Source organism: Seriola lalandi, unplaced genomic scaffold (assembly GCF_002814215.2).
Source record: "Seriola lalandi dorsalis isolate HSWRI2012SDOR001 ecotype SW California unplaced genomic scaffold, Sedor1 jcf7180002054488, whole genome shotgun sequence".
In the NCBI taxonomy this organism is placed as follows: domain Eukaryota; kingdom Metazoa; phylum Chordata; class Actinopteri; order Carangiformes; family Carangidae; genus Seriola; species Seriola lalandi.
The window spans coordinates 117826-130953 of NW_019525041.1; the positions used below are offsets into that span (position 1 = coordinate 117826).

Here is a 13128-nt window from a genome sequence, read left to right on the forward strand (position 1 = left end):
GCATCTACAGTATGTATAGAGGTAATTACAAATTGTGCCTATAAACAGCCACACACCGACACACACACACACACATAACCTGTCATTTCCTTAATATTCTGCAAACAATACAGTGCTCTGTATTGAGCCCGTTCTCAGTTCACATGCTTGTCTCTCGCACCAGTAGACACACGTAAACGCATGAGAATACACACCACCATATCAAATAGCACAAGTATGAAGCACAGCATGTTTTCTCCCAGGGGGAGCTGAGACTGGGCAACACATTGACCACAGGCAGCGGCGTTATGCCATAACTGGTGGCCCCCGCCGAGAGCCGAGCTACTCATCATGCATGTATGAAACAAACACGTTGCCCATCATCAGGAGCCAAACGTCCCTTCTGATGTGATCTATTTCCAATGCTCGACTCTGCTCCTCGCAGCCAGGAAAAACAGAGGCAGAGTGGGAGAGAGAGAGAGAGATTAATACACTGCTCACATCACGAAGATAACTGGGGACCACTCAAAGTAGAGCAACACCAGTCGAGCAATCTAAAGTAGGGCTGACCACTCCACACCCAGAATCTCCCTCTGCTGCTTTGTTTATTAAGTCATGCAAAAGAGGACAACAACAACAAAATGCTAATGGAGATTAAAATAGTTGAATAAAAAAGTCCCCCTCTCAAAAAGAGAGAGAAAAAATGGAAGCAGTATTTTGATTGATGCCAGTATGACAAATATGATACCTGGGTTTATACCACCGAAACTATACTTTTTTTCTGCATCCTACTTTGAGAAATATATTTTTCTAGAAAACCCTGTTTTCCATTTAACATGACACGCCGACATTCTCAAATGTTAAACAAGTCTAAAGAGTCTACAGTCGTACTAGCAGCTCTGTGAGGCTGTGCCATCGCACAGCGGAGGTCTGAGCTCAATGGTAATGCTAGCATGGCATCATACTCACAATGATGGTATTACCTGGCTAATGTTACCTTGCACTAATTAGCGCTAAACACAAGGTACAGCTGAGTCTGATGGGAATTAGTTGGGAAGTACTGAAAACAAATTTGTGAAGGGATCATCCCAATACATGTTGCGTTGCGTTGCGTTGCGTTGCGTTGCTCTTTAGGAATCATCTTCTGGGGAACATGAAAATCTGTACAAAATTTCAGTGATAATCCATCCATTTGTTGTTCAGAAGTTTCAGTGTGATCGCACTACTACCATGGATAGAATCAATTAGTCGAACAGAAAGTTTGCCTAAATATAATACACTTTAAAACTGCCAAATTTTGTATTTAAACCAGGAACAATCTGATCAATCTGTCTGATAGTAGACAAGATTACAAATCTGACATCTGACCCGACTCCTGCAGAAAACATGGAGGTCAAATATTTTAAACAATGCACTAAAAATATTTCTGAGTTAAAGTCAACATTGAAAATAAGTGAAATAATAGATGAAGTTATGGAGCTTCCCTCTGCTCTTCTCCTCTGTTCAGGACACACCGCAAGTGATGGATGCCTGTCCTCTTGGCTGTCAGCGTTACAGGGCCACGACACACCCAGCTGTAATGTCCCTTCATCGGCTTCAGCTAAGTGTTCATTTTCTCCCCCCTCTGCCATCGTGGCTGTAATACCTCAGTGGTAATTGCACTGTAATAAATAAGCTCTTTGTTTATCCCACCTTGGTCATGACAACACAGGACAATCAGGCACTCATGTACCCTGCATTCCTTAATTTTATCTCTTCTTTGTATACATGTGTTAATGCGGGGGCTTGTGCATAATTCACATCTCCATTCTTTGCATGATTTTCTGTGTCTTATATATTTATGGCAAACAGATCACAAGTAATATTCTCCAACTGGTTCCTTTTCAGGCGTTATCGTCTCCTCAGACAATCCCTGACAACTTGTCTTAGAGAGCAATTTCCATAAAGCTTGGTGAGTCATACACAATACTATTGTAATAATGGTAGCCCATTCATTGAGGTACGCATGGAGCATCAAAATGCTGTGTGAGTGTGTGTTCTGCAGTGTGGGCAGAGCTCTGTTCAAGACAGAAAGCAGGCCCAAGAGGAAAAATTACAGAAAAGGACAACATTACAAAAACATGGCGTTTCACAGAATTAGAGTTCCTGTTTGCACTATCATCTCAGCCACATCAAAAATCTCCAACAATCTCCATCATCACCATCTACTCCTCCAGCGCCCAAGTTGGCAGTTACATAGAGGGCTTTGACGGAGGCTGGATGGTGGCTCAGACCGGGAGACGCAAGACCCTCTTGGGGCTGAGGCAGCAGCTGTCCACAGACCGTCTTCTCCAGATTATCCTGGCAGTGAAACCTGGGTCTGATGTGGAGCCCAGTGTTCTGCTTCAGTCTCTGTCTAACCATGTTTTCACTGTCGCCTTAGAACTAACTTTTCCACCTACAGGTCAGGGATATTTTGTGCTTTTGTAAAAGACCATTCCAACACTGCTCCCCTTTCTATATTTGTTTCCACGAATGAATTAAATGAGCAAAATGATTTTTTAACTCATGCCATAGTTCATAGTGGCACACAGTGCCACAATGCCGAGAACAGGCATTGCGTTGGTTTATTTCAGATAGACAATCAGTGAAACTAACTTTATACTGTTCACCCATTTTGGCACAACATCAACTAAGATGTTGCCAGTCCATTCACTCTGTAGCAGAAATAACTGCTTTATGTTTGTAGTTCTTTATTCTAAAACAGAGAATATTCACTATTTTGTTATGTTTGTCACAGTTTTGGCGCTGGAGTGCATATTATAGTTCCATTAAAACATTCAGGTTTAAAGTGGAGTACACAATATTAAATTCTCTATTTCTTGTGTGTTTACATTATAGCACATTTAAGCAAGTACTGTACTGCAGTACAACTTTGATGCACTTGCACTTGACATTATATGTTACTTTTAACGGGCAAATATTTGACTATTATGTTATTTGACAGCGATAGTTACTTTGCAGATTAAGATGTTTCAAACAAAACATACAGTTAACACAGATATGATGCTTTGTTTATAATTAAACTACCCGTGAATATATTAAATAGTAACAATGAGCAGTTCCATGAGTCTGCAACATCAGAATACTGCTTACATGTAAATATACCTTTAATAATAATCCAGTAATATATACAATAATGTATAACTCTCAAAAAGGTCATAATGCATAATTACTTACTTTTCCTACAAACACATTTTGCAGATAATAATACTTATAATGCCTCTGTATGAGTCTGAATGTATGTTTTATTTGTACAAGAATACTTTAACACTTAAGTAATACTACTTTTACTTAAGTAAAGGGTCTGAATAATTGCACCACTGTCTTGTAGTTATTACTGGTTAAACAAGCTGTGTCAATGCAACAGTATTATATTATTTTGACATGTTGTGGAGGGTGTGGCAGGTAAGTCAACAGAGGGGTTTAAAGAAACCCTTAATAATCCTGGGGAGGGCCCAGTTTATAAAACTACACTACACCACATTGTTTTTGTATTCATACACAACTTACTGCTTTGACGTTTATTTGGATACCTATTTGGCTGGGTAACCAAGCCCTGCATAACACCAGCATTCCCACATAAGCTGTCCAAAGAACGTGAAAAAATAATTTGACAGTATATGTGCAATATACTGTGCTTAATTAGCAAATTTTCCATCAAGTCAGTGTTACATGTGACAGATTTTACATGCAGGCACCACTGAGTGTTATATCTGAGGCTAGAACTCTCAGACTCATTTGTTCACACTGATTTTTAAATGACACAGAAAACATTTAATTCAGCCAGTAAAGGTAGTAAATCAGTAAACAAGGAAACCAATGGCAGCGCATTCTGTTGTGTCTGTTGATGCCATAAACTGTTGCCGTATGAAAGACACCGTTTACCACTCTATATTAACTTGAGCTTTTTGGAAGACCTCAAAAGCCTAGATGAGACAGGTAGGGGGCGTTTTATTCAAGTCGTCTGCTTCTGCTTCTCCGATTTCCATGTTTTTCTTTCCAACAAAAAAGCTTCAACCAACTGCCAACGTTATTTGCAGTTATGTGAAAGCCCTCCATCTGGCATTCACAACCCAGTCAATCCAAAGCAAAGCAAGACTAAAATTAAACAGAGAAATAACTCGATTTTATACACAACCCTGTTTTTTTTGTACTGCAAGTACCTTGTGCTACTTATGAGGCATTTATTTCAACCTACCTGTGAAAAACAGCTAAGACGTGGTATAAACAGAAAGCAAATACTTAAAATTCTTAAATTTCTTATCTTTTAAAGTGACGTAAAAACAAAGAAGCAGACTGCAGGAAATAAGCAACAACATCAATCATTCCACTGTAGAAGTGTGCATTATAGGAGATGGGACCACCAGGGTGGAGGTCCCAATGGAACAATTACCTGCGCTTATGCGTTTACCAGACTCCCAGCATTTATAAACAGGTCCTCAGGTTCAGACGTGCGCCAACTTCTGCTCAGTGATTTGCAGAGTCAGAGTACACAGCACAACTAATTTCATCCATTAACATTTATTGCTCTTATGGTGCAGATATTAAGTAGTGACCAGCCTGAGTGGTCTAACCTCTTGTTTTTGCTGGTATTTTTTTGTTAGTGGCAAGGAGGGTGATGTCAGCTGGTCAGTCTTTCCAACACTTTGGTCCAGACTGTAATATCTCAACAGCTATTGGGTGGATTGCCATGAAATTTTGGACATTCATGCTCCCCAGATAATGTATCATTTCATTGGTGACACCTGAACTTTTTCTTCCTACTACTCCATCAGGTCAAAATTTGAATTTATCAGATACTGATCATAACCAAATTCCTGCAAAACTGAAAGTTTGCCATTGGCCTCAGATATACTTTGTGTTTAGTGCTAAAATTAGCATGCTAACACACTAAACTAAGATGGTTAACATGGTAAACACTGTATCTGCAGACACCAACATGTCAGCATTGTCATTTGTGTGCATAACATTTAGCGCTTTCCTCTAATTAAAACTGCTTTCCCATCAACAAAAATTCAAACATTTTGCACAACAGTTCAGTCTAAAACGATGAATAGAGTGCAGAGACAATGCACCTAATGTTGGTTCAATAACAACTACTACCTACTTAAAATTTAAACCCAGATCTCATTGAATCCAGTCTCACCCAAAACAATACAGACCATCTAAAGTTTAAATCCTAAAAAATACTAGATTTTTTGTCAAATATACTTTTTATATTCTCTGATCAACACTTAGCTGCATTATAGCTGATTGCAGCTATCACAGTACCAATCGTTTCTGTCATTTCTTATTCACAGAAATGCCAAATGGCCAACAGTTTTTCAGATGAAGAGAAAGAGCCTAATGTGTGTATCATATTTAGTGTCATTTCATAATATGAGCTGCCTGATTAGCCAATCTAACTGCCACTGATTTAATAAGCGAAGGACCACTTTTCATTACTTTTCATTACCAGAAAGTGAGTTGCATCTATAATGGTTGTGACAATCACCACTGAAAATCTAGATTGAATCTTTTTATTTTGCCATCAATAAAAATGAAAACCATATAGACTTTAGAAAGGTGAAATTGTACTTAAATCACAAATGAATGTGATTATACTGCATTAATATGTACAATGTGAAATTACTTTATTTCATTACCGCATCTATCTTCATCATCAACGAAAAGTTGATAAGTGTATTTAGTATAACATCTAAATACACTAAAAACTGTTCTGGTGTCTAACATGAGCTGAGACAAACCTGTTTTTGACAGGTCAGTGGGCCCAGACTGAGACTACAAAGTAATTTGGGTCTTGATTTTAAGAAGTTTAGGGACCTCATCCTAAAATTAGCTCCAAAGCCAGTTTCTCGTGTGGCAGTGAAAACACCACAGCCCCCGTTTTCCAGCTGTTTCCTGTGTGCCCAAAGAAGTGAGATATGCCTCAGCCTTTACACCTGAGACACATCTGCTCTGCTTCACACTGGCTGGCTGAAGTGAGTAAGTAAATGAGGTAATGTGTCTGACAAATATTTATATATGGATGGATGGATGGATGTGAAAAGTCATCACATCATCATGTACATGTTCTTCTCACCTTCACGTGAAACCTGTGATTTTTATGACATGTACTTTAGAAATAAATCCGCACTTGAACCTGTACTCCTGACTCCCTCTTCTCTTGTCTTTTTATGTGCAACAACCTCATTTAATTACAGTGAGGCTCCATGGGGCCAGAAGGAGGAGAAGGAGGAGGAAGAGGAGGAGGAGGAGGGGAGGAGGAGGAGGAGGAGTGGGCTTCAGATAAGATGCAACTACCTTCAGCTACACCACACTACACGTGCATGACGTGTATGTTGTTTCCTCTGCACTGAACGTGACAGAAAATATAAAACCCTTGAAATTAATTAAGCCTGAAAACTGTTGTGTTACACAGTTTGAATGCAAATTGTCAAGCAGCGAGGACAGTCTCATAAAACACAACACACAAAGTAAGACTTAAGCAGTAAAATGTGTGAGTGCTATATAAACATATAAAACTACTGTAGCTCATTATCTGTGGCAGCAAACTCAGAGTGAGGATTAGTGGTGGAATGTAACTTTAGCACTGTGCATTATAAAAATCACAATTGGAGTAAAATTAAATATTATATATATATTATGTATGTTTGTGTGTGTGTGTGTGTGTGTGTGTGTGTGTGTGTATGTGTGTGTGTGTGTGTGTGTGTGTGTGTGTGTGCATAGAAATACATTTACTATGCATGACTAGAAGCTGAATCTCTGACCCAGGAACACCTTTACACATCACATCTGCATATCAAATATGAACAGGTGGCTCCGGCAGGAAAAGAACCAAACACCCGCAACAGGCCTGTTGAGCAGTGAGAGCAGCAGCAGCAGCAGCTCTGTCCACGCTCCTGAATATGTTCTGCGTTCCTCTTCCTTTGTGTCTTAAAATAATAGCACGGCCTTATCAATAATTTCAGACGTAACTCTCCCTTTCTTGGAACTTCAGGTGTAGTTGAGCTGTCAGTCAAACAGAGGGCGCGCACATTGTTTGTAATTGAATTCCTGCACCATAGTTTTTATTTTTGTGCCTGATGTTTGCCTCTTTTATTATACCTAGATGATCTGCACATTGTAGAAAAAGTAGTGGGAGTAAGATGCAGTTATTATACATACCTGACTTTATCACTTCTAGTTTGAAAAAGAACATTTTAATTCGATTACAAAGAACGCGATTATCCGTTACACGTCAACGTCTTCAGTCTTACAATGAGCTGAATCACATCAACAGCAATGACAGATGCTCGTACAAAGCAGAACCTACACGTTTATAACGATGTTTCAAATTAGTTTAAGATCTACGTCATCTACACGCATTATATTAAATTCCCCCTCTCCTTAAGGCTAATACAAAGCCTGGGGTGGAACTGTTCACTGCACCAAGCAAGTGATGACTCATTTTGAAAGTAATGGGTTGTCAAAAATGGGGCACAGGGCTGTTGAAAGGGGAGAAAAACAAAATTAATAAAAATGGATTGTTGCTTAACCTTAAGCAAAGTATGTTAGAATCCATTAAAAACACTGTATGAATCGGTGGCATTTTTTTTTTTTTTTTTAGGTTAAATAATTGCTTTGATCTCTGGGTACAATTTCAGAGGCAATAGATATGGCAGTAATGTGATTGCTTCTGTCAGCATGATTCAACAGATTACATATCTAATCGGTTTGTTGAATAGAAAATATAATTTGCACAGATTACAGACCAGGGGTGCCTTCCTGGTTCGTTGAAACTGGGCCGTTTGACAGTTGAGATGATCCACAGACGGACAGATGGATGGACAAAAATACAGCGAGTGGGAGGGAAACACCAGCTACCTGGTTTAATCCATGTTGGATAAAACAAAAAAACAAAAAAAACAAACATCTGATCCTGCTTTTTCTGATAGCTGTGACCCCCTCCCATCAACCCCATCCCCCACTTTGGCGTGAATAAGTGCATAACATGTGGGCACGAACATGAAGCATAGAAAACACTCGTATACATTTTACTGGGACATAGAGAGACTAGTGAAATGCAGAGCTATGCAGAATATGAGAGACATGATTACAAAGGAAGTAGGACTATATATAATGAAATTAAAGTGACTCAGTTGCTGTAATATCCCTGGGGTATATAGCTAGTTGTTTTATGGGGGGAGATAAGAGGATTTTGTCAGGTTGAGATGCCGGCTAATGCTATTGTTCCTACTGGGAGCATAAAACAGCAAAGAAGCTTTTCACACATCTTTTCTTCTTTTGTAGTGCTGTTACTGTAGATATCGTTTCAAAGTACAAGGTGGAAAAAATTATAATACTGCAGTGTTAGACATCATAGGCACGAAACACAATTTGCTGGTTCTTTTTTTGTTTTTTTATACAGAAATGTAAGAACCCACCCACAAAAAATGTTCTCGTCCAAGTGTGTTAACACAATTTCACTTTTTGTAAAACATTTTGAAAATAAGCCATAAATGAAGTTCTACATTTTTAACACATACAAAATATAAATGATAGAGCCTTGAGACATCAGGAGAGCATCATCTCCATCCTTTACTCACTTTGCCTCCCCGTCTTCCATTGGAAACACTCACTTATGCACTCACAGATGTACTTAAACAAGCCTCTAAATTGCTCTAAATGACCACTGAGGGTGGGTTTCCTTCAAAGAGACCACCAAATTAAGTTAGAGAGATGGTTAATGTTACCGTCTCTTCTTTCCCCTCCGCTGACTTCTACTTTGCTCTTTTCCTATCCTCTCTTTCCTCCTTCCTCCTCTCTCTGTTTACCGAATTTATCACCTGCCGTCACTTCTTCACTGCCGCCTTTTACCTCTTCACTTCTTAATCCCTCAAGCTAATAGTGCTCCCAGGGATGTAACTTGTCAGATTATGTCAGCCAAATCACTGTGTCATCTACACCGCGGCATAGCCGCTGAAAACAAACAAGATTTTTATCCTCCCTCACTCCACAGAAGAAAGGAAAGAAAAAAAAGGATCTAACACAACTTCAAATGGCACATTACTGAAAAGCGTGGCTGATATAATCTAATACAAAGTCGATCCTAATACTTGAACCTGAGTTGCACTCTCATGCGGAAGATGCATGGCAATTCCACTTTGCAGGAGACATGATATGTATTCAATCTTCAGAAGAAGTGGAGGTGTTATTACCTGTCACAATACAACCTAACCCCAATCTGCCAGCAGTCAACTGGGTGTTAAAAAAAAAAAAAAAAAAAAAAAAGGTTTATATCTCCCATCACTATTTCCTTTGTGTTTGGAGAGTATTCCGGCAACTGTGAGCCACCAAGCACAACTGTTAACAGTGACGGTGTTCACCCCTGAGATCTTTACAGTCCTGGCACTACGGTTTGACACTTGAATGTAATGATATTCCTCTGCTAATAAAACCTCAGTCATACACCTTTACACTTCAGGACTGATTTTTTTTTAAGCCTTGTAAAAAAAATAGCAGATTTTGAAAGTCTTGTCAAAACCTCTGCAACATTTTTACAGTGTCGCATATGTTTTTACTATATTTGAAGACATGGTGTTTTTTTTCATTTTTTAAATGAGTGGGGATAAATAGATCCATAATGGAAGAGGAGCAGAAAAGGGAGGAAAGAAACGGGAAGGGGGGAAGCTGAAAGTGTCAGAGGTGAGGAAGAGGGAGGAGATGAGGAACATGGAGAAAGGTCATGTTTTTATTCTCTTTCATTTCTTGCTGAGGCCAAAGACATACTGAGTACAGATGGTGTGTATCTGCTGGGACAGACAGCGTTGCATTGTATTCTGTCGTATTGTATTGTATTGTATTCTGTTATGTGTTGAGGTCTAGATATAATATGTACATTATTACTGTCAGTGTAAAGCAATCAGGAAAGCACACACATATAATGCGCAAACAGCCCAAGAAATGAGTGAGCGCGCGCATAAACGCACGCACGCACGCACGCATTTAACCAGAAATAATCAGCAGCTGCAGCAGCCAAAGTAGGCGAACAAACTCTTTGCCACAACGATGCCGAGATAATGAAACAAGCCACGGGCGTGTTTAACTTCTGAAGAGAAATGAGAGGAAGTTGCTGGGAGCACATAGATGAATAGATAAGGAGTCCTGCTTAACTGCATGGGAGTAAAGGGGAAACAGACAGCAGAGATCTGCGCGTTTGGAGATCGGGCAACAAAAAAAAAAGAGAGAAAAGTCGCACACGCGTTTTTTTCAAACTGTTAAAACAAAATTGAGCCAGAGAAACACCTTTTGCAGCTTCTCCGTGGTCTGAACGGCTGTTATGAAGATATAACAACTTAAAATCAAGTTCCAGAGAACACAGCTTGAATGGAGATACCGATACGGCTCTGTCAAAAGAGACTATAAAACCACCAGGTCCTGCTGGCTGTGATTTAGACACTATTCTCAATGTGAAACGTTAAAAATGTTATTGCATGGATATATATTTTTATTTCCAGCGGAGTCATTTAAAGAAAACTGACCCTCTAAAAGGAGAGGGCAGGTGCTTCTTTCCAAACGCATGCCCCCCCCCCCCCAACCCAGTCTCTATGGTTGCATATAAAAAGGTATTTCTAGTGTTTTTTGGTTCATCAGAATGATAAACTCACCTTCCGTAGGATCCACTGGCAGAGGAGAACTATGGTCCAACCGAGAACCTGCATGTCACCTTCCTTATAGCGGACCACCCCGAAAAAAAACTACACGTCTCCCCGGCTGAACATAAAAAGACACACCGCGGAATCCAAGCAATCCAAGGGGCAGGCGACAAAGTAAAAAGTGTCAGAAAAGCAGGAAGAAAAAAAAACGCACTTAAAGTTGCGTGTTTGTTCAGCGAGTGTCACGGTGGTTTCTACGGTCAAACTTTGAGCGGTGGCGGTTCAGTTGCTCCGGTCCGCCTCATGTGGCACATCCATGGTGTTTGTCTCCGCTCATGCCGGACGCTCTCGCTGGAAGTTTGTGCGGAGACCAAGTGAGTTTAGAGGAGTGAGGGCAGAGATGAGGGTATCATTGAAAGATCACCAGCGCTTCTTGTGTTTTTTGGGATGCTGACTGGTTGATTTGGAGAGGTGAGCTCTCTCTCTCTCTCTCTCTCTCTCTCTCTCACTCTCTCACCCCCTCTTGCTTCCCCCCCTACCCCTCTCATTGCGCGCGTCACGGCGCACAAGCAGCTCTCGTCTTATTGGCAACCGCACTGACCACAACTGCATGTAGATTTTGGTTTTTTTTTTTTTTGTCCTGTCGCTGTTTAGATGTTGAGATGACTCTTTACACTCTATAATAATCAGAGAGGAAGCTGTGGAGGATGATTTACACTTGTTTAAGTTGGTGTAGTGTAACCAAAGAAAGTAAGTGGCTTGCTTCAAATATGACTTTTAGATTCATCAAACGATCATTCAGTTCATTCGTCATTAGAGCTGAGACGGTCAGTTGATCAATCTATTGGTCAATTGACAGACAGCTGCTATTTTGATAATTAAACCACTGAGTAAAACCATGCTCTGCTCCCATCTTGTCTGATGTGGGGATCATCTATGATAATACATTGAACATCTTTGGGTTTGTGCTTGTTGGTTGATGGTTGGTCGACTACTTCTGCTATGACAATTCGTCATAGGCATTTTATTTCACATACGAATAAGTGATCTGCAGATTAAAGATGAATGAAAATAACAGTTGCAGCCTTATTTCTTACTCCCCATTGACACTTTAACCTGAATTCTGCTTTAGTTTGTTATATTTTGTACAATACTGACTTCATCATTCCAATTATTAATAGCGAATAAATCATGTAAACCAGACCTGTGGCTGTATAATTTACATAAATTTAGAATTTTGAAATTTCACAGTGTTATCATTTGTATGTCGCTTTGGACAAAAACATCTACCGGATGAGTAAATGCTACAGAAATAATTGTGAACTTCTTTGAACTGGAGATTCCACACATACCAGCTTTAGTTAGTGTCACCTAACTTCACACTGACAGCACTCATATACGACCCTGCCTCACTTGCTTTGCTGGCAGCTAAAATTCTCCAGCAAATGGAAAAGGATCTTACACAGAAACATGAACCTTGACTGCTTTCGTTTAAACGGCTGCGTGTGATGGAGGCCAACAGCACACGCTAGCCAGACTATAAATTCACAGAAAAACAATTTTGAAATATTAATGTTGCATGGATATATTGGGGCAGCGTGGCCCCCACATCTCTCCCTGATGGCCAGTCCCAGCTGCTGCCTGCCTGACTGTGCCACCTTTAATATGAACTGATCTCGGATGCACGGTGTCTACTCGCCGTGCTGTCTGTGTGGAGATCAGTGGATCTGTCTGCTGGATTGTTAGTGTGTCTGTCTGGCTGTGTAGTATTATATAATGCTGTCAATCAGTCATACACATCTGACTGAGTGACGGGCCGACCTCCCTTTGTATAAGCTTAATGTCTGTCTCGACTTTCTGCCAGTGTATGATGAAGCATGTCCCTTCTCTATAAATGTCTGTCTGAATGACTGACTGACCAACTGTCTGTTTGTTTTTCCCAATGCCACTTTGTATATCTGTCTTTCTGTTTTTCCATCCGTTTCTCTAGTCTGTGGCTTTACTAAATATTTACAGCCAGTATACAGTTCAAATTCAGTGCAAAAACCTTCTCTCTTCTTTTCCTCTCTCACCTAAGAGAATTAAATTTCTCTATGTTCTTTTCTCTCTCTGCACACATCTGCTGTAGATTTTATCTGTACAGTGAATATAGACAACAGTTTTTGGCCCTGAACCCTGAGATAAAGGTTTCTTCTACACTTTCCTCTTCAGATATGAGACATTCTTGCTCACCTGTGGCATGTCCTCATACTTCTAGCAATGCATTTACAAGGCCAATGTGTGTGTGTGTGTGTGTGTGTGTGTGTGTGTGTGTGTGGCTGCTAGCCACAAGTGCACATCATGCTGATAGGCTTAGAGGTGGTGAAGTGAGACAAGTATGTCACAGATGGAGAGGAGTGTCTGTGTAGAATGAGCTGCTTTGTGGTTATGTGTGACTCTATAAGTTGTATATTAGCAATCTGTTATCACT

The 13128-nt window shown here is 40.0% G+C and overlaps 1 protein-coding gene across 1 annotated transcript in view; it reads right to left on the minus strand.

Moving 5' to 3' along the window:
- The window catches only part of nxph4 (neurexophilin 4), a 44382-nt gene extending 33256 nt beyond the window's left edge, over positions 1–11126 (minus strand). The window contains exon 1 of the mRNA XM_023412846.1: positions 10671–11126. Within this exon, the coding sequence (XP_023268614.1) occupies positions 10671–10724 (54 nt within the window). The 5' untranslated portion in view covers positions 10725–11126. The remainder of the gene's footprint in view (positions 1–10670) is intronic.
- Positions 11127–13128: the final 2002 nt, after the last annotated feature.